The sequence below is a fragment of the Melanotaenia boesemani genome, chromosome 2, assembly GCF_017639745.1.
Source record: "Melanotaenia boesemani isolate fMelBoe1 chromosome 2, fMelBoe1.pri, whole genome shotgun sequence".
In the NCBI taxonomy this organism is placed as follows: Eukaryota; Metazoa; Chordata; class Actinopteri; order Atheriniformes; family Melanotaeniidae; genus Melanotaenia; species Melanotaenia boesemani.
In genome coordinates, this window is record NC_055683.1 from 13571480 (window position 1) to 13595164 (window position 23685).

At 37.7% G+C, this 23685-nt stretch overlaps 2 protein-coding genes across 11 annotated transcripts; both read left to right on the forward strand.

Annotated features, from left to right (window-relative positions):
- Positions 1-86: 86 nt before the first annotated feature.
- On the forward strand, positions 87-3091 carry mfsd6l (major facilitator superfamily domain containing 6-like). Of its 2 annotated transcripts, none has more exons than XM_041976592.1 (2): positions 87-275; positions 792-3091. In XM_041976592.1, exon 2 carries the CDS (start codon positions 835-837, stop codon positions 2479-2481), a length of 1647 nt encoding a protein of 548 aa, XP_041832526.1. In that variant the 5' UTR covers positions 87-275; positions 792-834; the 3' UTR covers positions 2482-3091. The 2 variants fall into 2 exon arrangements, with proteins under 2 accessions (XP_041832526.1, XP_041832537.1); XM_041976603.1 differs by lacking the exon at positions 87-275 and adding an exon at positions 379-472.
- Positions 3092-4159: 1068 nt separating this feature from the next.
- On the forward strand, positions 4160-23039 carry zgc:171844 (uncharacterized protein LOC100151763 homolog). Of its 9 annotated transcripts, none has more exons than XM_041995627.1 (7): positions 5509-5608; positions 6100-6638; positions 14166-14286; positions 15782-15855; positions 18058-18172; positions 18317-18387; positions 19975-20577. In XM_041995627.1, the coding sequence occupies exons 2-7, from the start codon at positions 6353-6355 to the stop codon at positions 20091-20093; spliced, it is 786 nt and encodes a 261-aa protein (XP_041851561.1). In that variant the 5' UTR covers positions 5509-5608; positions 6100-6352; the 3' UTR covers positions 20094-20577. The 9 variants fall into 9 exon arrangements, with proteins under 9 accessions (XP_041851576.1, XP_041851530.1, XP_041851561.1 ...); XM_041995618.1 differs by lacking the exons at positions 14166-14286; positions 15782-15855; positions 18058-18172; positions 18317-18387; positions 19975-20577 and adding exons at positions 6822-6891; positions 7147-7246; positions 7491-7583; positions 7946-8271; positions 23028-23039 and having other exon boundaries at positions 5519-5608; XM_041995609.1 differs by lacking the exons at positions 14166-14286; positions 15782-15855; positions 18058-18172; positions 18317-18387; positions 19975-20577 and adding exons at positions 6822-6891; positions 7147-7246; positions 7491-7583; positions 7946-8296; positions 8498-9157 and having other exon boundaries at positions 5520-5608.
- Positions 23040-23685: the final 646 nt, after the last annotated feature.

Genomic DNA, 23685 nt, shown 5'->3' on the forward strand with positions numbered 1-23685 from the left:
TTAATTTCATTCGTCACGTTGTACTCTGTCTGTGTCCCTCTTTATGGCCCACACGCCGCACGCAGACATCCACACCGGCAGGGGGCGCTGCGGCGCTGTGTGCGGATCCACAGGTGTAAACTTGTAGGTGCGCTGCAGCCGAGCGCACAAAGTCTGTTAACAGGTGTCCACAAATCTAAACACGAAACAGACAAAGTGGTGGATGTAACGCTAGAATGAGAGAAGGATAGTGATAAGTAGAAGAGGATAAAAACTCAGCGGGAGGAGATTAAAAGGTAAATATTTAACTTTGTCTTTTTTTCTTTCTGTTTTTTTATGTCATCATGTGGACTTGGCGTGACGTGGAACATAGTATCTTGACATCCTGCAGAGACAGGTGCTCAGCGTCATGTTTCATGTTTATTTCTTCTACATATTTCCGCAAAGAAAACTGCGCTCGATCGGCTTTCAGATGACGATGCATGATTAAAAGGCAAGGGTAGTTCTGTCATTTAAATGTTCATTCCTGCAGCCTTTAGTAAACAAATTAATATAAACCAGGGATTTTGTAATTACCTCAGTTGAATAACTTAAATTTTATAGCTTGTTAAAAATAATCTACATTATAATAATGCATTTAAAGACTTCATCTTGGTCTCTGAGAAGGATTATAGTTATAGTTAACTATAGCTGTAGCATGTAGCTGGATTTCTGCAACCAAACTGTGGTAACACTTTTTAGATACTTTTGGTATTAATATCAAGACGTGTCTTTGTTAACTTCTTTGCTTCCTGTCGTCCTGCATCTCTCAGTTTGCATCCATGTGACATCTTTTAAGTGCTCAGGAGGACAACCATGAAGAGGACCAAGCAGATTGACATCAAGCGTGCCTTAGCGCTCGCCGGCACCTTCAGTTTCCTGAGCTCCTGTGCTAAATCCTGCCTGCTCCCCTTCCTCACCCTCTACTTCAGACAGCTTGGCCTGTCCCCTGCCATGACAGGCATCGTCATGGGTACCAAGTACTTCATAACGCTGCTGTGGAGACCTGTAGCCAGTATGCTTGCCAAGCACTACAACAAGAGGCGCATGGTGATAAACTGCTCTCTGGTGTTTTCCGCTGCGGCCGCCTTGCTGCTGTTGCTCGTTCCATCCACAGATGTGTCCGGTGCAGAGACTGGGACCTGTAACACTTCCCATCGAAATGCTGCTCATGTGATAGCAAATCTATCTTCTTTTAATAACACTGATACAGGAAATTCATCAGATGTGACCATCAGCATTCTTAGAAAACCGAAGAACGGATCTATTGTTTATTCCACCATCAGCTCTGTCGTAACCCCAGTGAGACATAAGAGGTCTGAGTTCATGTCACAGCAGCCTGAGGGAAATAAAAGAGGTAGTTTTGGTTTTCTAGGCAGCCTGAAGGAGATGGACATTCACAACCAGCTCTTTCTCATGATACTCTTCATCGTCTCAGTGTGGGAGTTTGTGTCAGCCCCTCTGGAGTGGACAGTAGATGACGGCCTGTATGAGTATTTAGATTTTGCAGACGCCTCAGACCGTTACAGCAGCTCTGAGGTGTGGGGTTCACTCGGAGCGGCGTGTGGTGTCGGGGGGACTGGCGTGCTCGTCAGCCAGTTGAGTTGTCTCATCGCTGGTCATACAAACCGGAGAGCTGTGCATTTCTACTGCTATGCCGTCCTGGCAGCTCTCACCCTGCCTGTGGCTGCCTACCTCCCTCTTTATCTGAACAAAAAGCGAGACAGAGCCAACGGGCTCCTGAAAGCTGCTCAGCTGGTTTATGGCTCCCCTCGTGCTCTGCTCTGCACTTTCACTATCCTTCTTGTTGGGATACTGACTTCAGCTGTAGACAACTTCCTCCTTTGGCAGATGCAGGATCATGGAAGCAGTGAGCTGCACATGGGGCTGACTTTATCCCTCTCTCTGCTTTCTCAGACTGCCTTCCCCCTCCTGGCTGGCCGCGTTTCTAAACTCCTCAGCCCAGGGAGGGTGCTCGTAGTTGGTGCGGCAAGTCTCGGGTTGCAGTGCTTTTACTACTCCTTCCTCTGGGGAGCCTGGGCTGCCCTCCCTGCACAGGTGCTCAGCTGTTTCAGTGGTGGAGCGCTATGGTGGGCTGTGACCATCCAGTGCGAGGATGTTGCAACTCCAGGGGCCGAAAGGAGCGTGAGGAGGGTGTACAACTCTCTGTGTCTGCAGCTGGGAAGTGGACTGGGTAGTTTTGTAGGAGGGTTTGTGGTGCAGAGGTTTGGGCTGGTGTGGCTGTACAGAGGGGGGGCCATAGGCCTGATGGCATGGTGCATGTGCCTGCCTCTGCTCCAGTGGAAAGCCCCCCACCAGAGGAGAATTAACTATTCCCGCCTTTTGGCAGCTGATGCAAGCGAAGCCAGCGACTCTGAGTCTGAGCAGGAGAGGGACTGGCTTGATAAAGCCATGGAAGACGACAGAGGCAAAAACAACTATGGAAGGAGAATGAGCCCCTGAAAGCAACAACTGGGGTGACGTGTGCATCAATTAGAGGAGATTTATTTTCAGAAAATCATTTGAAATCATTTCTGTCAGCACTACAATAACAAATTCTCACTCCTCATCAGGTTTGTCACCTTTCCTAAGACAGTCCAGGTGAGAATGACTCATTTCCCACCCTGACAGGTTTAATTACAGTCCAGCTATTGACTTTAAACACTGGAGTAAATTTGACACCCTTGTCTATCCTGGAAGCCTCATCTCAAACGATAGATAGGTGGACTCATCTGAGCCTCTTTATCCTTTTTCTCCTCATGTATATTTGCGTAAGCAGCTACTGTATTATACTGCAAACAAGGTGGCATGATTTTGGGTGGGTATTCTAGTAAGCCAGTAATTTCATGCAGCTAAGTCATCGTGACAGTAGAGATACTGAAGCCTCTTAGAGGCAGTGCAAACACAAGACATGTGCAGAAGGTCAGGCCAAACTGGACTGACATGCTGCTACACCACGCCCAAAACCCGCTGTTTATTTTCTGTAAAAACTCACCACCAACTTCTGTCAGCTGTCAGTCTGTGTGGACTCTAAAATGTGAACTGAAAGACTGATTAAAAAAGTTGAAAACTATTTGTTCTGTGATTGTGTGTGTAACTGCAATAAGTGTAGCACATTGCAAACAACTGCTGAAATGACCTGAGTTTGATTGTTTGATTCTTGTGTGATGAACGGATCAAGGGACATGTCTGCCAGAGCATGTTAGTCAAACCTGTATTTCAAAATGAACTCCTCCTGAACTTATCTCATCTCAGATGGTCGTTGATTGCCTGTTAGCAGACATGAAGTCAGTTGATCAGTTTATTTCCTTTTTTTTATTTCCACAACAGTATGCAGTTGATCAAGGATTTGAGGTTTCAAAAGTTCTTTTCAGTGTCCTGAAACATGAAATATCTTTTGTCTTTATGCTCTCTGTAATCAATCAAAAATCGGTTTATTATTTTACCTCAAAGCTGCACTTACCATTCAGACAACTGTTTAAACTTGGATGAAGTTAGCAGTGCTCATATTAATGCAGTGAAGGCAAAGTAATATTGATTTCCTTCTTTCCCTATCAAAATAATGGAGGCCTATGTTGCTTTCAGCCTAATTCAGATCTGGATGTGTGTATGATAAACTCATGGTAATGATTTTTGGGAGGCTATTATCTAAAATGTTTAAAAAACTAAACCGTATAAAGAGGTTATACTATACAGTTTTGCTTTATATCCAAATCATGCTATTCCAAAAGAAAGATTTTCTTGCATATCTTCTATTTATAGAAAGACTTTTGAATCTATGTGAATTCTCCAATTTCTCTAGAACATGACTGCCTGCATGCAGACAGATGCAAGATTCAGTCCCAGAACATCTGGAAGGTGCCTTGGGGGCCCTGGCTGCAAGAAATAATTACATTTCCAATTATTATGCTGCTGAAAGCTGAACTCAGTCGGGAATGATGAAGACAATCATGATGAATGGCTCTCATGTGTCATCACAGTGGTTACAATGCAACAGATGTGTGTTTAGTCCTTTTTGGGTGGAGCATGCAGTGCATATTTCCTGCCGGTAGATGGCGCCTCTGAGCGCACATAAGCAGCGTGAGACTGTTTACACTGGTGGCTGGATTCATCATCAGCTGGCAGCGCTCCCATTGTCTCCCCCACATATCACAGCTGCATGAAGTCTGGCGTAGCTTTTTGATTTTTTTTTTCTGAATTAATGCTGCGTGAAAATCTCATTTGACTTTCCTCTATAGCGTCAGAAGAAAGAGGGTGTTTTTAGGACTATGGACAAAGAGAGGAAATCTCAACAGTACGGCGCGTTGGACCAAACGCAGGTGGATGGAGCGGCGGAGAAATCAGGTGAGTTTTATCTGTCATGGGGCAAAGGTTCTGTGTTTGTGTTGGTATTTGGATGCATGTTTGGAAAAAATGTGAGCAGAATAATTCACACCTATAGTTGGTGCTCTGATAAGCCGACTTTAGCAGTTAAGCCGAGGGAAATAAAACAATAACGTGCAAATTCTCGCTATAAATATGTTTTAGTTGTGTGCAGGTCGTAGTTCCTAAGGGGCACCTGGGTGGTGAATGTGGGGGGATTTCCTGTACACCAGAATCATGTTGCAGAGGGAAAGATTTTTCTGCAAAGCTATACTTTTAACACATAAATAAACTTTACTCACAAGTCAATTTGTCTATTAAAATAAACCCTTAACATTTTTTTCTGTAAAGCGGATGATGGTTGAAATCTGTTTTTGTTGATTTTCATAAAGTTCCAATTAACTAGTATTTTTTTAGTCCCTATATATTCATTCGAACTCAGCAAATTCAGCAAATTGTCATGAATTCTTCACGTCTTTGCAATTATGTCCAATCAGTGCCATTTTAATGCAACTTTGACATATTGCAGCACTGCTCTGCCTTACCCTATATCCATGTTATGAACATCCATATTTCTGAATATGTGTGCATACACATGTGATAGAGACGTGGTCCATCTAACATCACTGTCAATGACCTGCATGACACTTTCCCGGTGTTCTGCATGAAGACTTTTGTACATCATGCAAAATTGTGGTTTAAGACAAACTAAACATTTTCAAATTGTCTGAGAATTTCTGAAATGCACAAAGAACTGAGACAAAAACGCATATTTGTCTTCAACATCCAGATCTCCTGCAAAATGCTGAAAGAATCTGTTTTTTCCCCTTTTCATTTTTGTACTTGCTCTTTGAGCATTAAGTTGTAGCTTAATGAACAATCTGCTGAATGCACTGTAAATGCAAACTTTTTCCTGACTAAATATTAAATTGTACACTAAACATAATTTATGTTAGTTCAAATGTACTTGTTTACATTGAGTTTTCTGTACTTTTTACACACCATACTTATATAATCAAGTACAATGTACTTAGTTTTTTGGGTGTGTACAACACCTGTATACCCTGTGCGCGTCTATTTCCGGTCAACGCGCACGTCCCAGTGGAAGCGGCCGGAAGAGACGAAGGAGTTGAAGAAGAAGTTGAAGCTACACGACTCAAAGTCATGCTAACGGTTGTGTACGCAGCTACATTGGTCTAACGGAAGGTTGGCTTTAACGTTGATTTCGGTAAGTTTAAGACTTTTCTTTTTTTTAGAATCTTGTCAACGTAATTTAACTTTTGGAGCGAGAACTTTTAAAGAAACCAACAACAACTATGACTTTCTGAGACCGTTGGCATGTTCGCCTGTGTTTACATAGCAGACGTTAAAATGTTAGCAGCAGCTAAACATGAGCGCATCTGAGTTAAGTGTTTTGGCTAGGTCTAAACGGCCTTTCTGGGCAGCAGCTAGCTATATATAATATATAGCTAATATATATATATATATAAATATAACTATAGGTTTTCCTTCAAAGACATCTGTCATTCATGTATATATTACTTAAATATTAACTCCCATTAACTTGGGCTAAAAAGAAAAAATTTGTGGCGCGTTCAAATGAAATTATGGACACTAATAGTGAATCATTTGACTGACTGAATAATTACAGTATTTTGTTTAATGTTTAATGCCTGGAACTGAATAGTGACTTTACCTAGTGTGTTTTACTGCTTAGAGGTGGTACAAGACCCTGGCAAATAGTAAAACCAAAACCGTAGACAAGGGACAAGTTGGTATTGCCTTCATTTAGAAATGGAAAAATGCTAGTAATATTAATTAGTGATGCACTTCCTAATACCTAATACATTTTGTTTGAATAAGGTATTTTTCTGTTTTTCTTTTTTTGTTGTTGTTGTTGTTTCTAAAAGAGATTCAGACAGTTTTTTTATCACGTGTCTGCTGGATGAAGGGTGCAGTGAATACATGATAAATGAAAGATGGAACTCGGATGGATGTTTCTCGAGACATGAAGCATGTCATCTTAGAGAAACTTGGAGAGACCATGTACAAGTACACGGCATACCCCACACATAAATGCTGTAAAGAAGTGGCCTCTGCACTGGTTGTAAAGCATCCCTGTCTGAAGGAAGTTGGATCACCCAGCGGAGATTGTGGATGGAAGAATAGCATTAAGTTCAAGAAAATGAGAAGATCTGGAATGGCTGATGTCACGGTGAACAAGCGGAGGAAGGATTTCCCTGAAGGAGAGACATCAGGTAGGAACATAAAAAGGCCAAAAAGAAATGAGACAAATTACTTGCGAAATTTTTCTGATGGTGAAAATGCAAATACTCTTGAGTTAGTCAGACGACAGCTTGAAAGTGAAGCAAAGAAAAGGCTTCCTGACTCAGCTGATGTGAAGAAAATGATGGATCAGACATTCTGTTTGTGACACGAAGAAATTGTGGAAGAACAGCCTCCAGTCAAAAGGATGATGGAACGGCGGCCTCTGCTGTTCACAGAAATCAGGTAAAGCCCACTTATGTTTCTACTGAACCACACCACAATCATTATTTTCATTGTATATTACTCTATTTCTTTAGATTATTTTAATAATTAATTTCTTAATCATTTTTTGTAGCCCTAGCACATTGTTAATTTCTTCAATTTGGTCATTACTTTTTTATAAATGTTATACTGTGAATAACAGTCAATTATATTTACAGTAAGTGACCACCATGGTGGCGTAAACAATCCTTTGGATGTTGTTTCTTGTTTGTCAAGGTGTTCGCCGAGTTCTGTAGAGTTGCAAGTAAGAACCTCAAGAAAGACTTCTATGAAGCTCTGGACCACCACACCACTCCTCCAGCCAATCAATACGCAAGTAAGTGTTGTTTCAGGTTCTTCATCATTACCTCCATCTAGGAGTGTGCTTGCTTGCTTCAACTAGGCCCACAACTGCTACTACTGTATAATGACTTCTACAACTGCTGTGCAAGTAATTTTTTAACTCCCTGAATCACGTAGAATGTTGTGTCTTGAGCATATGCAGATATGCACCTTTTTCCAGATTGTTTTGCCTTACCTATAGCCTCCTGCTTATTGTTTTTTGTCATCTTTTCCATGAGGCCAATGACATCTCAACAAGACGCACTGCTGTCCTGCAATGTCTGCCTCTGTATGTTGGAGATAATTCCACTGAATTCTTCCTCGGCTGCTCAGTAAGTACATTCATAATGAAGGTCAGACCTCAGGTTCAGTTCTCAGACTTCAGAAAAAGTTGTTCAGGTCTGTTTTGTTTTGTTTTTTTTTAACTCTCAGGCACCATGACTGAAGTCTTTAGGTATAAACCAACCATTGAGTAGTAGCCTAGGAAGATATGCTCTGAAATTCAGCACACATAAATCTTGATTGATTTGTTTTTATGCTTTTTATTATTAAATATGGCCATTTCTTCCTCTGCATAGTCTTTCCATAAAGCTCTGTAAGACAGAATTCCACAGTGCTGGTGGTCGTGTGATTTTAAATTATGATTCCTGCAGACACTGAGTAGTTGAGATGCGTTCTTTTTTTCTGATTGCAGGATTCGGACACTGTATATGACTTCACCCAGGTCCCTGTTGGGGTTCTTAGAGCCATGACTGAGGACACACCACCACAGATGAACAGCTTTGCAATCATCCTTGAAGGAAACATTGTAATGGACGAGATTTCTACAACCTCTCAAGCACTTTGTCTTCTCTTTGGCTTAATGTATGCACTCCATCTGGATTATCCCAAAGGTGTGAAGAGCACATTTGAGTTCATCCAGAAGATATTGTTGAACCTCGGGACAACAAAAGCTCAGCCCAAAACTGCAAACACTAAAAAATGCTCTTTTGAGCTAGATGTAGGCTAGCTGTACTTGTTGTCTACATGAGTGTGGGTATGATGGGGCTGAACAAAACATTATTGAATATTGTATGTATTTATTTGAACTGAATTGGATATTATATTTGACTTATATATACATATATATATGTGTGTGTGTGTGTGTGTGTGTGTGTGTGTGTGTTTTAATAATGAAACTGTGGCAAATTACTTTGTTGTGGAGCTGCAGAGGTTGCCATATTGTATAAGAAACTGTGTTTGGTTCATCACCCTCATAAAAATTATGAAGCTTTACAATAACTGTCAAAAGAATTGCAGTAGGATTATTTTGTTTGTGTTTTTTTTCTGCTAACAGAAGGGTTTGGACTGACGCTGAACAATTAAAGCATAAACAAAAATTGCTATATAGCTAAGTACTATTATTTAGATTGGAGTATATATGTAATTTTGAAATAAGATCAAACGTTGCAAACTCTATTAAAAGTTCTACAGAGATGGTCTGACCTAAAAAAAAATTGCATTGTATTAGAAAATGTCTTGTCAATATAGCAGTGGGATAACATTTTTCTGTTTTTATTTATCTGCCATTGTTCAGCCAAACTTGACCTTTGATAGTAACTTTCAGACAACTTTCAGAATAAAACAGCATGTAGATTGTTGTCATTGTTCACAAATAATGAAATAAAAATGTAATATGGATTTTATAATGCTATTGAAAATTTTTCATATTAGCTAAACTGCGGTATATTAAGTGCATTTTATTTAAATTAAAAACTGCTCACTTACTTTGTTACAGTATATTAATTTAATGTGAATTATCTTAAATGAGTTCCTGTCAACATCATTAAAGTGTAAGACACTAAGATACCTGAAGTGTAGTGTATAATAATTTTCAAGTAATGCCCACTTATTTTGGCAGAATATATTAAGTTATGACTCAAAGTATTTAAGCTGTAACAGCTTGATCTGAATTTACCTATACTGACATATATTAAGTGATCACGACTTCAAAAAAAAGTACAGCTCACTCGAATATAATAATTTCTCAATACTTTCCACAATAAAGTTTGCTTACTTTTCCTCCTAAATATTTTCAAGTAAACTTAACTTGTTAGAATTTGCAGTGTTGTGAAAAACTCCCAGTGTTCTTATTGAAGTAAAGATTGTTGGAACATTAAAATTAGATTTTTTTTATGAATTATTTAAAATAAATATCAGGTGTTTTTTCAAGAAAAAGACTGAAAACTGCAAATTATGTAAACTTTTTACTAAATTTGCTGCATTTTAGGTAAAGCAACAATTAAAAAAATTTTAATTAAAAAAAGTTGTGAGCTTTTTAAGGATTGATGTACCAGTTAAAAACAAATTTATTAATAATAAGTCATTGAGCTTGTCGTATAGATTTCTTGCAGCTTTCCCTGAGATTGAAGCGCCTTTACACTCCATTCAGTGGATTTCTGAATTTTCAGTGCTCAGTTGACATTGTTTAATTCCACTGATATTTTTTCAGATGGACGACCAAGAAGGGAGATGGCAGTGACAAGCGAACACACCATCCTCATTTTCATCCTAACTTCTCCAAAACACGCTATACTTTTCACATCAATACGGTCACATGGTGTCAGTAAACTGAAGATCACATCATAATCATGATTCATGAGAGAACAGTTTTATGAAATCACCAAACATTGCAAAGCACACAATGTAAGTTTTGTTTGTTCTTTTTTTTATTTATGTTGTATCCAGTTTTTCTTATTGTATAAAGTAGGAACCTCTGAAACCTTCTGCATCGACATAAATTATATGTACTGATTGGCAATTGGAAGTTGTCCTTGTTTTTAATACGCACCAAACAGATGTGAATCATTTCTTGTATCAGCATGTCCTTACACACCTCAAGTGGTGGATCAACCTCCATCCCATGTTCCACCCTGTGCTTTCATTCATGACATGGTGTGCAGTGAAGACACACAAGTCCCAGTTTGGAAAGGTTGTTTGCAGTGTGTTCAAATGCCACTTTGTTTGATAAGTTGTTAACAATGTGAGAAGATATCGCAGAGGGCCTCTTGCCCCTGGTTTCTTTACCTCCATTGGGTAAATAAGACCTCTTAGGCATTGTTCGTGCATTGCTGCAGCACATCATGATTACTTTATAGACATGTTTTCAGCCATATTTACAAAGTATTTTAAAATTCATTGTAAATAGCAACTATTTAAACTTGATTTCTCAACTGGAGCATGATGACGTAATGGCATTGAAGGTAACTCAAGTTATTTCTTGACTTCAGTAATTAATTTCTTCTCATCAATTTTACAAATTCATTTGTTCGTTCATTTGTTTTCTGTGCTGCTTCATCCAATTAAAGGCAAAATAAGAAGCACTGACACCTAGTGTTTCAAATCAGAACTGCAGTCGAAAGAAAAACAGAGTGTCGTTCAGGATCCCATAGAGCAGTGATTCCCAACCCTGGTCCTCAAGGCACACTATCCTGCAGGTCTTAGATGTCAGGGACCTGCAGGATAGTGTGTCTTGAGGACCAGGGTTGGGAATCACTGCTTTAAGGAACCAGGAAGTTGGAAAGACCAACACGGTGCACCCAAGTTACTCCGGCACGGAACTCTTATTTTGAAGGAGAAAAACTTGACAACGACATTGTTGATGTAGGAGACAGATTGTTTATAGGGAAGCTTCCTTTTATCCCTCGCAAGAAATGAGAACATTTAAAATTATTTTTAAGGAAAAAATCCTAATTATTCAGCCTTTAAGGGTTGCGGGGAAGCTGGAGCCTATCCCAGCAATTAACAGGAGAGAGGCAGGGTACACCCTGGACAAGTCACCAGTCCACCGCAGGTCACAAATACATTTATTAGTAAATAATGCTGATATGCAGGGAAGAAAAACGGCTAAAGCCACATAGAAATAAAAGCTTCAGCAGGAGCCAGGATTAGTTGCATGGAGACAGAGAGTAGTAATTAAATTGTTTTGTTTTTTTTCTTAAAATTGAGGTTGCTTAAAAATAGGATGGTGTCAAGAAATGTTGTGGGGCTGTTAGAGTGCAGTTTAAGGATAACAGAATTTACAGCAGCTGCTATTTTGATGTACATCATACAAAAATCACCCAGACTGGGTCCATATGTGTAAATAATTAGGCCTGTGTCAAATTAATCAGTTTAATTAATTTCAATTGGGGTAACAGCTTATGATCATTAATATTATATATTAATCTAAGAGTTGTTTTATGTAATTCTTTGGTGTATAACAGAAAACTATAAGATACATTGCTAAAGATATTCAATTACATTGTTCTGCTAAATAAATGTACACAGAGATGTTTATTCTTTTGTCATAGAATACTAATAAAAGCAGTTTATCAGACTTTGGCTGGAGCAATGGATTATTTTCTATTTTTGCTTAATTATAATGCCATATGTATCATATTTGAAACATACAGTTTCTAAGATGTTTTGCATCACTTTGTGGTAAAAACTTGGCAATAAATGGTAAATATACAAAAAGTAATTTTGTTCATTTTCAAATACTTCAGATGAACTAAATAGCATTTTCTCTATTAAATTTTTAAGGGTTAAATAAAAGAAGACAAAATCTAATTAAATCTTCATATTAACTAAAATAATTAGTTTAACTTGTAGAAGTAAAGGTGACATTAAAAGCCAAAAGCAGTTGGAATAGACATGTAGTTTGGCAGAGAGCTTGAAGCAAAATTAGAACATGCATGCACGTTGTTTTGACACTGAAACACAAACGCAGTTGAACATCGTAGTGGAAGTACCAGATGCATTTAAACTATTTGAAGAGTTGTGTAGGTGTGTGCATCCCTGCTATTCACAGTGAGTCAGTGTGATGGTAATGTCTTTTCACACAAGGTCCAGTAAGTAATTAAAAGCCAGTCCGTGCTCTGCTGCATGAGTCATCGCAACTGACGAGGAGTGGGTGGCTGCAGGAGGGGGAACAGGGTTGTTTCAAGAATTGCTAGGGTGTAGTGTCCACAGAGCTCTGATGATGGGTAGTTCAGTTAAGAAGAGATCATTGCAAGTTTTTAGTATCTGTTTCATTATTGTAGTGAGACAACCTTTTTAGGTTCATGCATGTCATGTACAAAATGTGGCAGTGTCTCATTCGAAGACAGTTCACTCAAGCGAATGCAATTTTGAGCTGCATCAAAGAAATGGATAACAACATCAGAGAGCTCTTTTTTCCATGATTTTGTTGTTTGATTACTTCTTTTTTTTATTATAATTTAGCTATTTTTCCCTTTATTGAAAGTGGTAGTGGAGATATTTGAATTGAGATTATCTTGCAACTTGGCTAAGACTTAAATCTTAGATCTTGTCCAAATAAAATCATGCTAATGAAGCAAAAGGCAATACTAAAAGTAAATGTAAACAATATTGAGACATTTTGTCTCCTCATGCTAGCTTAGACAGCTTTATTTGTTGGCCATGTACAATTATATTTTGACAGACCTAAGCTAGCTTTCCTCAAACTTCCACTGTTTATGCTAACTAGCTAAGTGCCCGCTGCTAGCTTTGTAGTTAGCTTTGCACTTTTTTTTGTTTGTTTGTTTCTTATATTTGAATGGGTCAGTGAATATTAATGAACTGTATTGATATATATTAAAATATATATTATTATTATTATATTATTATATTATTATATATATATATATATATATATATTAAAATTATTATATATATATATATAATATATATATCCTCAGTCCCATAAAAACAGCGCATAAAAATATTGACAAACAATACATTATCAAACACAATACATTAAAAATAATTAAACAAAGTCTGGTTTGAGGTTTGAGTAAACCTGCCCTAAAATTATAATTTTCAGGGTTGAAAGTGCATGTACTTTGAACTTTTGCAGAAAAACTCAAAGATACATAAGTAAAAGAAATAAAACTATCACAGTGCTTAAAACTATTCAGCTTTATTTTTAGCTGTTTTAAAAAAAGATTTGTATGTTGAACAATCTCTGTTTGTGTATAGAGTAGCACCTGTCTGAGTAAAACACCAAAACAAGAATTTAATTATAAACATGTCTGAGTTTATGAGAATTTGCACAGCAACTGAATCTTTCCAGCTATCTTTTCACAGGCACTCTAACTAGCCAACATTAAGCATACTTTATAAAATTACTTTGGTTAAGTTGTTCTTCCCTGATACATTAAGATAAAAGTCAGCATCAATTTACAGATCTGTTCTGTCATGGCAGCAATGATCCCCTTTCTAAGCTGCATTTGCCCATTTACTAATAAACCAAACAAGCCAGCATCAGTGCATCCTTTAATAAATCATCACTGTGTTGTGGAAACAAAAGGCGGCGTGATCTTCTCGACAGCATCAGCATATAGTGTGACATATAAAATGTGTGTCTGATGTCTTCCCAGTTATCCACAAATTGCACACAATGACCACACAGTGTTGAACTATTTAGATTTGACATGTTGTAGTATGATTCGGTGCTGATTGTTAACACTTTTAAAAGCTGGGGCAAACTTATATGCCCCAGCATAAAGGTTTGTCAGTGATGCCCATTTTTTCAAACTTCTCACAATGTGACTTTTGCAGCTTATGTCTCATGACATAAACATTTAACATCTCAGTTCTTGATGATTTAGAATTTCAATATTTTGTGTCATGCGTAAACAATGTCATTTAACGCCATGTTACAAAGGCCATGTTTGGTGTCTTGCTACGTGATGCTTTTTTTTTATTATTCATGGTCGGAGACCCCATTTTGTGCCATAACCACCACCCTGCACTGAATGAATAGGTATGAATATATGTCATGAACTGTTACTCTACAACAGTTTAGACATGTAGAAAATCACATCTACTTTATGTTTTCTGGAGAGTTTAGGCTGTAAAAAAGCATATTTGGATCTTTTTTTATCTTTCAGCTGAAGATGTTGTGTCGATGGCTGACTCCACGATCACGATTGAGGACATTGAAGGAGAGCTGTTCAGAATTGAGCGAATACGAGACATCCTCGTACGGAGAGAGTCAGAGCTGAGATACATGTAAGATCTGTCTATTAAAGTTAAAGTTAGGAGCCACATCTGCACTTGACAGGCAGCAAAGACAATTAAGTCAGGAAAAATGTCCCTGATGAGGATGAGGAAACGTCCATCCTCAATCTCTATATTATCATCAGAGCATTTAACTAGCTATTCACACATGAGAAGAAGCATCATCCCGAGAAAAGTCTCTTTAAAGCAATTTGAGTGCACTAAGATACTGCTAGGAGTCCCCCAGGAGTAAGAATGATTTATCACAACCGTCACAAACACAAGCAGCCATGTGCATGATCAGGAAAAATGGTTTAAAAACAAGCAATGTTATTTAAGCTTGCACACACACAAACACACACATACACAGAGAAAGCTTGAAAGATGCCCTTTTTCTCTCATTCTTGCTTTTCATTATTTCATCATTTTCTTTAGGGACGTTATTATTTTGACACATTACTATGGGGAGAAGGTTGTGGGTGGGCGGGGGGTAAGAAGATGAGGGGTTTTAGGCCAGCACAATGTGGCCATCCAATGAATAAAGAGAGAAACCGAGCGTTTATGGTTCTATTTTGGGATTTTGTCTTACAATCCACATGAGGAAACAAATTGTAGATATGCATGTGTTGATCTGTTGATCAGTATAAATGAAGAAAAACAGCATTCTTATAACCAGATAAACAAGTTTTGCATATAGTGGAAAACTGTTTTTAGTTCCAGTAGTTTCCACAAGCGTTCCTGAGCTCATACTGTGGGTTTCATTGAGGAATACTGAATTTATTTGGAGTGTTAGTGCTACTCCAACAAGTCACTTTAGTGCATGTAACTAAGTTAATTTTACGTGAACTAGTAGTCATCATAAAATGTTTAAATTCATATCTATTGTTTTGCAAAAATCATTAAAATCTCCCAACATAAATCCTCTAGTCATTTACAAGACAGTCTCATACTTTACACTCACTGTCCATTCCTGCTTTTATACAGCACTTAAAACAAACACTTCTCTGTGGAACCACGAGTAATCCTGAAATATCTACAGCTAAAGTGCACCGAAGTGAAACTCATTCTACTAAACAAGCTTGAAGTGTACCAATTACAGCCATTTTCCTCACATATGACTGGTCCCTTCATGTTGAAATTGCCTTCAGAGTCAGAGGGTGAAATTATTAGATCTTAAGCTGTCAGGTGTGATTCAGTCCCACTGGACAGGATGGTGTTATTTCAGCTAATAAGCACACAGACCTCACCTGTGAGCTCAAAATCAGTTTGATATGCTTGTGCAATTTCACACTGTTCACAACTTTTTTTTAAATTCATAATTCATATCAATGAAGCATTTGAATGGAAAACTAATTTCAGCCTAATAATGTTGAAGACTTCTTATTTAATACTTTGATACTGGCATCAGTCTTTTTTGTTTTCTTTTCTGTATAGTATTCTGTATTCTGTATTCTGTATTGTAAGGCATTTGGCAGAACGCTTGACCCACCTTTTGTTTTCCATTCAGGATGGATGACATCCAGCTCTGCAAAGAAATTACAAGGCTGAAGCAGGAGCTGCAAAAGCTCGTCTCAGTTCCAGGTAAATAAAAAACAAAAGAATAATAATAATCTCTGTGCCTCTGTGTGTTGTGTTTGTCATATTGTGTTTAACATGCAGACATTTTGCTTGCAATGGTTCCTGCTTGTTTATTTGTCAAGTGTTCCTTTGACAAGCTACTGTTTCTGTCAGGAGAACAGAGGGAATTTAAAATCCTCCTATAGGTAAAATATTTTTTAAGTCTTGTTTTTATAAGAATTTTTTTCTCTTAAGCCTTCTTTTATTGCACTTCTTTAACTTGGGTTATAAAACATATCTCACATTATTTTAGCCCACGCACATTCCTGTGCCTATTGATTTTAGATGTCATGTCTAGTACGTCAAATAAATTTGTGAAATTAGTCACATTTAAATAAATAAGTGGCTCAAGTTGATAAAATGTGTCATCAAAACATTTCTTGCCAGAATTTATTTTTGGATAACTTTTTATCTTTGCTAACCACCTTATGGTTGTTATTGCTATTTTGGGGTGGGTTTATGTAAACTTCATTTAAAAGATTCATGGATCCCAGGAGATGAAGCTTATTAACTTTTTTTAAATCCACTTTCCTGGATTTTGTGTTTAGAGATAATTTACTGTTAACACTTGCTAACATCTTATTTTTGAATACGGGTATTGATCGGCCCTGATGAGCGTTGATGGGAAGAAAATATGAAGAAGCATAGATTAATTTCTCTATGAAGAAGCTGCATGCAGGTGGACAAGAGCTCAGGTTTAAAATAATTGGTGCAGCTCACTTTTTCTGTACAGAAACATTCATTTACCAACTGCAGTGTCTCACATATGAGGGGATGACAAAAATAACTTGTGCACACAAAGACAAGAACTTGATGGATTTTTACCTGCCTGGCAACTCACTCTTAGTCTTGTATTGGGCTGAAATCAGTCATCCAACAGAGTTATCTTAAAAAAATCCTGCATGTAGCTAAGTTTTTATTATTATTATTATTAATCATGTGGGGATAGGTCATATGTGAAAACAGAAAGTATAAAAAGGAGGAAAAATACCTTTGGGGGGGGAAAAAAGACAACTGGAAAGAAAAACCTGCAAAATTCACAAAACTACAAATGAAATCATGTTGAAATTAGCTGAACTCATGTTGTTGGCTTCTTTCTTCAACAGCAATCTTGACTAATAAAACAAGAAATAAGCTACGTTTTTTTATCACTCTGTGAGCTTTAATTTAGCCACAGCGTAGCAGAAGCTAACAGATGAGGACCCTAACCAGCTGAAATAATTTGCCAAGTTTTTAACAAAATAATTTGCTGCAAACTCTGCCATGCTATGACTCAGCTCATTTTGATCCAAACAAAAGGTTCAGCCCCTTTTCTCACCATCTTGTAAAATCCTTGGCTTGCTCTCTTTTTGTTCTGACTTCAGGGGGAACCCTGAATTAATCTTGATCAGTTTCACAATTTGAACAGCTGAAACAAACAAACCACACAAACCTGCATTTGGTGGTTAATGATAAAGAGAGTGTGATGTAGCAACTAAGTAGGCATTAAAATAGTCTGAATGAGAATGACAGAACAAAGATAAGACCTAAAGAGAAGAACTCCAAGAATCCCTTGAAAAAGAGGTCTATGCTCTCAATGGGACTTTTCTGGTTAAAGATTGGCTAAATAAGTAAAGAGGACCGGAGCAATGACAAAATAATGAAGCGTGTGGTCGAGTTTAAAGCTTGAAAGAGGAACAGGAAGATCCTAGAAAGGTCAAGATAAAAGTAGCTGAAAGCAAGCAGATCCTCCTCATGAAACTCCCGTCAGAGGCTTCGTGTTAACACACTGGGTACTTTAGAAAATGTAGTTATTGTGTTCGCTCAACTAAAAATAGAGTTTTAAAATTCAACTGCTAACACATGCAGATTGTATCTTTGGGAGTCAAACTTTCTCTGGCAGATAAACATTCAGTGGGACTTAAACTGGCATTTCCACTCTTGGCTGTAGCCAATCACCATCTGAAAAGCATAAGTTCCATTTAGGCCTCATGTGCACTCAGGTAATATTACACAGAAAGCAAATGTACCATAATAAACCAACTCAGAGGTTAATGGATTGGATATGAACATGATAACCATCTAAAGTATTTTATAATTACCAATGACTCCTGAACTAACCTGTAATTTTAACACCATGTAACTGCTGTAGTTAATGTAAGGCTTTATCATGTGACCGTTGAACAGACCAAGACAAGTCTAAAGAGGACAGGGAGCGGGAGGAGGAGCTGCTGAAGCAGATCAATAAGCTGGTGGAGACCAGAGACTTCCTTGTGGATGATGTGGAGTTCGAAAGGCTGAGGTGAGAGTCAAAAAGGACTTTTAACACACCGGCAAAGCAGATTTTCACTCCTTCTAGCTAACAAGTTAATGACTGTCAGAGATCTACTTTTCACTTAGACCATGTCAGTGTGTCTAAAGAACACCAACATATTCTCCTCCACAGGGAAAGGGAGGAAGACAGGGACATGGCAGCCTTCTTACAGTCTAAATTTCCCAAAGCTTTGACTACAAAAGGTGAGTCTAACAGGTAAAGTGTCACTTGTAAATATTTTGTTAAAAACAGGTCTGTGTAGTCACTGTTACTTTCTGCTTGAGAAAGAAAAGAAACCACAGGTGTTTTTTCTGGTTGTGGCTCTGTTTGTTGTCACTGCCACACACACACTTTTATACACAGATCTGCCTCAGCGTCAGTCACAGAGGGCCTTTTTTATGTCAGGGTGTTCTTTGTCCACAGCAATACAAAGACACAGATCACCAAACTGAAAACTAAAGCCAGGATTTATTGTTTTCTAAGAGAAGAATTGTATCAAGATGGTTAATGCTGTTCAGTTTTAATGGTGTAGCTGGTTGCTGTATAACAGGGTTACCTTGTGATGTATTTACACAACCTAACCTACCAGCCCATTTTAAAGTCAATAACTGAAATGTGATAAACTCATAAAAGTCCAAGTGTAAAAGCAAGTCAGAAACTGAGCCAAAGTCAACTCATTCACCCCATTATGCCTCTTAAAGTTTGATTAAAATACATTCTCTTTTAACTTTAATGTTTTATGGATCAAAACATAATAAAAAAACACCACCTGGTCTTCATCAGGTCCTAAATAGAAAGTCAGATGAACAACAGCACATGTCTCATTATTTATTTATTAAAAAAAATCCCAAAAAGTTTCAGTTCTTCCTTTAGCTGCTACAACAACTTCAAATTGTTGTTTTAAGAGGTTATATGGGGTTATTTCCAAACTTTGTGAGGTCTGTCATTCTAGTGAGAAAAAAAAAAAAAAAAAACATTGAAGACAGCTGTCAATCTTTCCAGGAGTGGACATCCCAACAAGTTCATCCTGTGCAATGGTCAGAGAAATCCTCAGTGAAACCAAACACAGCATATTAGCACAAACACCTCATATCAGCTGCCAAGCATGGTGGTGGAGGGATGACGATCTGGGCTTGTTTTGCAATCACAGGACCTGGACACCTTGCAGTCACTGAGTTGACCATTAATTCCTCTGGATGCCAGTTAAATGTGAGCCCATCTGCCTAAACATTGTCATTCTACAAATGACAAATCAACAGCAAGATAACTGAAAAATAAAAGAATGAAGGTGTTGACATGATCCAAAGTCCATACCTTAACTGGACTGAAACGCTGCAGTAGGACATACAAACTTTAATTAATTAAGTAAAATTGTAAAGAGGAGTGGGACAAAATTCCTCTGCACCAGTGTGAGCCACTAATAACATTATACAGAAAATGATAAGTAATGCTGCTAAGTTAGCTCTACAAGCTTCTGGCTTACGGGGTGTACTATTTCACACAATGTTTCTGTATTTTGACTTACTATTTGCTCAGATAATAATGACATAGTCATTAGACATGTGTAGTTCTACATCTGAGGTTGCAATTACTTAATCTCAAGACCTGGTGGGGACCAGGTGTGTGTTGTGCATTTACAATGTGTGTATTTTCTTTGTCATGACTAGATTTCAGCAAGAAAATAAATAAGAAAATTCTCAAACTATCAGACATTTCATTAAAAGAATTAAAAACAAACAAAAAAAGAGGCGGTGGAAAGTAAGTACTTTTTGTCATGTTATCTCACTCAGGTGCTTTGCAAGCTCAAAAGATGGCGTCCAAATCCCAACAGACATCTGCACCATTATTCTCTAAGACTGGACTCACACTGCTGAAAGACTGCTGTGGCTTCACCTGCTCCATCATGTAACACTGTGTCCAGTACCTGCAAATTTGTGCCTGTGTGTGCCTTTGAGTTTCCTCAGTCTCTTCATGCATTTACTGTGTCTGCACTTTAACAAAAGATGATGAGATTCATTTTCAAAGTGTAGATATCATATCATGCCAGAGGTGTATATAACGTGTTTGTGATTTGCTGCTGTGAAGTACTCTGTTTATGCAGTATATCTTGTAGAAGGGAGTCCCTTTATACTAATGACTCCTGTTCAGTTAAGGTAATTGGATGTTATTTTAGCTGTAATTATCCAAGTATCAGAGTATTTGTTGATGTCCCTGAGGGAGCAAAATACACTTGCCAGTCTTCATTTACTTTAATAACATCCCATAGAGAAAAATCCACATAGTTTGTATCAAAAGAAAATAAATATGCCCACAATTTAGTGTAATTTTGAGTGACTGCATTATTTACAGTGTTGTTATTATTTATGGTGTTATATTAAAGACATTTAAATCTCTTATATCAAGGTGCCCAATATTTTCTCTTTAATCATTAAATGCACATGGTATTGGAAATAATTCTCCTTTTAAAATGGGTTATTCCATCAGATCAAATAGAATTTTTCATGGATTTTTACTTCAGAAACACCTGAAAAAGTTGGTCCTGAGGCTGTGGTCCTGAAACTGCAGCTGAAGCTGTCTTTTCTTACTTCATAACAGAGCTGTATATCTACAGTAAAATGTTGAGGAGTCCACTGTAGCTTAAGGATTGTAACGTCCTAACTATTCTGCTTTGTGAGAGCATGGTAGCAGAACTTTAAATATGTTAAGAAAAACAAACGTGAAAATTATTTTATTCTTAGAAAAATATCTTTATAATTCATTTTTGGGTAAAATGGTCCCATAAATTAAAACATTTTTTATGTAATAAAAAAAATCTTAAAAAATGTTGCTACTGAATATGAAGTGACAAACTACTGTTCAGTTACTTCCTACGGAGTTTACCTGTCAACAGTGTTACTGCACCCTTATGATTTGGAATATTACTTCTCATGGGCAAATACTCGGCACACCACTTCACTCTGAGAGGTTGCAGCAAGGTTGCAGTTTTTTGCTGAGCTGATAACTGATTTGTAACATCATTCATGCTCTTGCATTTCATTGTCTTTAAACCCACTAGGATAACATCCCATCACTCCTACTTCATATGATAAAATCAGTCTAACCTTAAATAAAATATTTTACACTCTGTAGTCAGATTCTTTGTTTGAGGGAGGGTCATGGTTTTCAAAGACTCTTTTTCTAAAAGCTTTATCAGGTCTGTTTGACTTGTTTGTGGGCTTTATGATAGCTCCGCTTATATAACTGGAAATAAAGACCTTACCACGAAGAACATCCAGACATCTTCCCCTTTCTTACTGCTGTGACAGCAGGATGAGAGAGCGTTACATAGTTACATGTGTGTGGAGGTGGAGGTGGTTGGGGGTAGTATTCTTCACTGTAATAAGGAGGAAACCAGATGGTTTCAGTTCCACTAGCTTACCTCAGCTGCCTTCCTCTTCCATCCTCACACACAAACCTGCTGCAGTCACTGATGACTCATCCAGGGGAGTTAAAGATTTATTTCCTCCTCAAGCTAGACCACTGTCATGTGAATGCTGTCCAAAAGACTTTCTAAAGTGAAGAATAGACACATGAAGCCAAACACAAGATTGAGTGGTAGTTTACTTTTATATTGTGGCGGGGATGAATGCACATTCATTTACACAAATTGTCTGTGGCACAGTTTTTTGTTGCCCCTCTTTTGTGGTGTGTTTTGTGGTTCCACTGTCATGGCAGCTGATAAAGGCCATCACAGCTGGTTCCAGATAAACAGACCCGTGCGGAGGCTAGCAGCGCTCTCCACTCTCTTTTATTTTCAGGCTGAGAAGACTAATCAGTCGGCTACACACTGTGAATATAGACATGTTACTGCCAGCCTGCTTTAATTAAATGCCAGTGAGAAAGCTGCATGTTCTTGTACAGAGAGCCGACTGACAGTTTACTGAAAGGGTGATCTCTCTGGCAGACATTAACTTTCTGCTTTTTCCTTTTTTAAATGCTTTGACTCAAAGTTCTTCTAAAAAGTAGAGGATGAAATGATTTGTTATGTTTTACTTCTTGCAAGCAGAGTGTTTCCAGCACACAGTGAGCCAAGCAGCAAATTGTTCTGCAGAGCATCATTTATACACATGGAAAGGGAGAATTTGACCCAATGTAAAGGGCAGAAGGTGAGAAGAACACTAAAAAAAACAAGAATTATGTTCAATGTGAAAGGCAACAAGCCAGAATTGACCAGTAAAAGGTAAATATCTAGAGGAAATGTTGAAAAGAGGATAGATTTAGCTTTAAATAAAATAATTTTTTCATAGAACAATAACAAACCATAAATTAACTTAGTGGTAATGATTAGATCTGAGAAATTTAAATAATTACCAACCACAAACTTGTAGTTTATTGTCTTTATACCCACTGAAATTACACCCTATCATTTATATTTCATAAAATTAGATCACTCAAACCTCAAATTAGATATTCTGATATGTTTGAGACAATTTAGGGAGCAAGTTCTCTTCAAAAACTTGCTTTTTCTATAAGTTCTACTATCATTTCAGATCTGTTTGACTCAAAAAAACCTAATAAAACATACAACAAAGATTAATTAGAAAACGGGAAAGCTGAACCAGCCCAGGATGCTTACCCAGAAGAGGTTCAGGGTAATGATATAAAATAGCTTAATCAATCACAGCATTAAAAAATGTTGATGATGAAAATTAGTTTCCATGGTAATTTTTTTAAATTTTATTTTAAGACTTGATCAAACTTTTTGAATAAACACAAAATGTAGTCGATAAAATCTATGATGCTATATCCAGCATCCAGTTATTCAGTCATGCAGCAGGACTGGCTGCTGGATACGTCAGCCCAGGCTCAGTGAGAAATCATCTCAAATAAGACATCTGAAGCATAGTAGTTGCATAATAAAGATATAAGTAGTGTGAGGGAAATGTTTCACTCCCTGTTTGCCTCAATCCAAACTAACTGTGACTAACAGTAAAGCAGAAAAGGATAAAGCTATTGGACAATGTTTGAACTGGTTTTCTTGCTCGACAGTCTGCTTTAGGTGCATAACATCACTTTTGTGGCCGTTTTTTCATAATGAAAACTGTAAGCATGGTACAGTTTGTAAATAAATATGTGACTATTTTGAAGCCTGGAAATTTAAGCTATTTATAAGTTTTGATGATGAGTGACTGTTTAATGTTAGTTTTGAGCCTATAAATGGAAGTAAATTTAGCATTTTTGAACAGTTATTGATTGTTTTTTATGATATATCAAGCTGACTTGATTTTGTAAACATAGCATTGACACCATGCTTTTTGTGAAACGTGGTTTGGTCCGGCGAGGAGGGTCCGTGGGATAGTCGAACCTCGGATTGAGGAGGAGCAGTGTGGTTTTCGTCCAGGTCGTGGAACAGTGGACCAGCTCTACACCCTCTTTGGGGTCTTTGAGGGGGCATGGGAGTTTGCCCAACCAATCTTCATGTGTTTTGTGGATTTGGAGAAGGCATTCAACCGTGTTCCCCG

Coding starts and splice junctions, on each gene's coding strand:
- mfsd6l (XM_041976592.1), top strand. CDS start 835: ATGAAGAGGACCAAGCAGATTGACATCAAGCGTGCCTTAGCGCTCGCC.
- zgc:171844 (XM_041995596.1), top strand. CDS start 6,353: ATGAAAGATGGAACTCGGATGGATGTTTCTCGAGACATGAAGCATGTC. Junction 6,639..6,821: donor CCCTGAAGGAGAGACATCAG/GTAGGAACATAA, acceptor TGTGACACGAAG/AAATTGTGGAAGAACAGCCT. Junction 6,892..7,146: donor CTGCTGTTCACAGAAATCAG/GTAAAGCCCACT, acceptor TTGTTTGTCAAG/GTGTTCGCCGAGTTCTGTAG.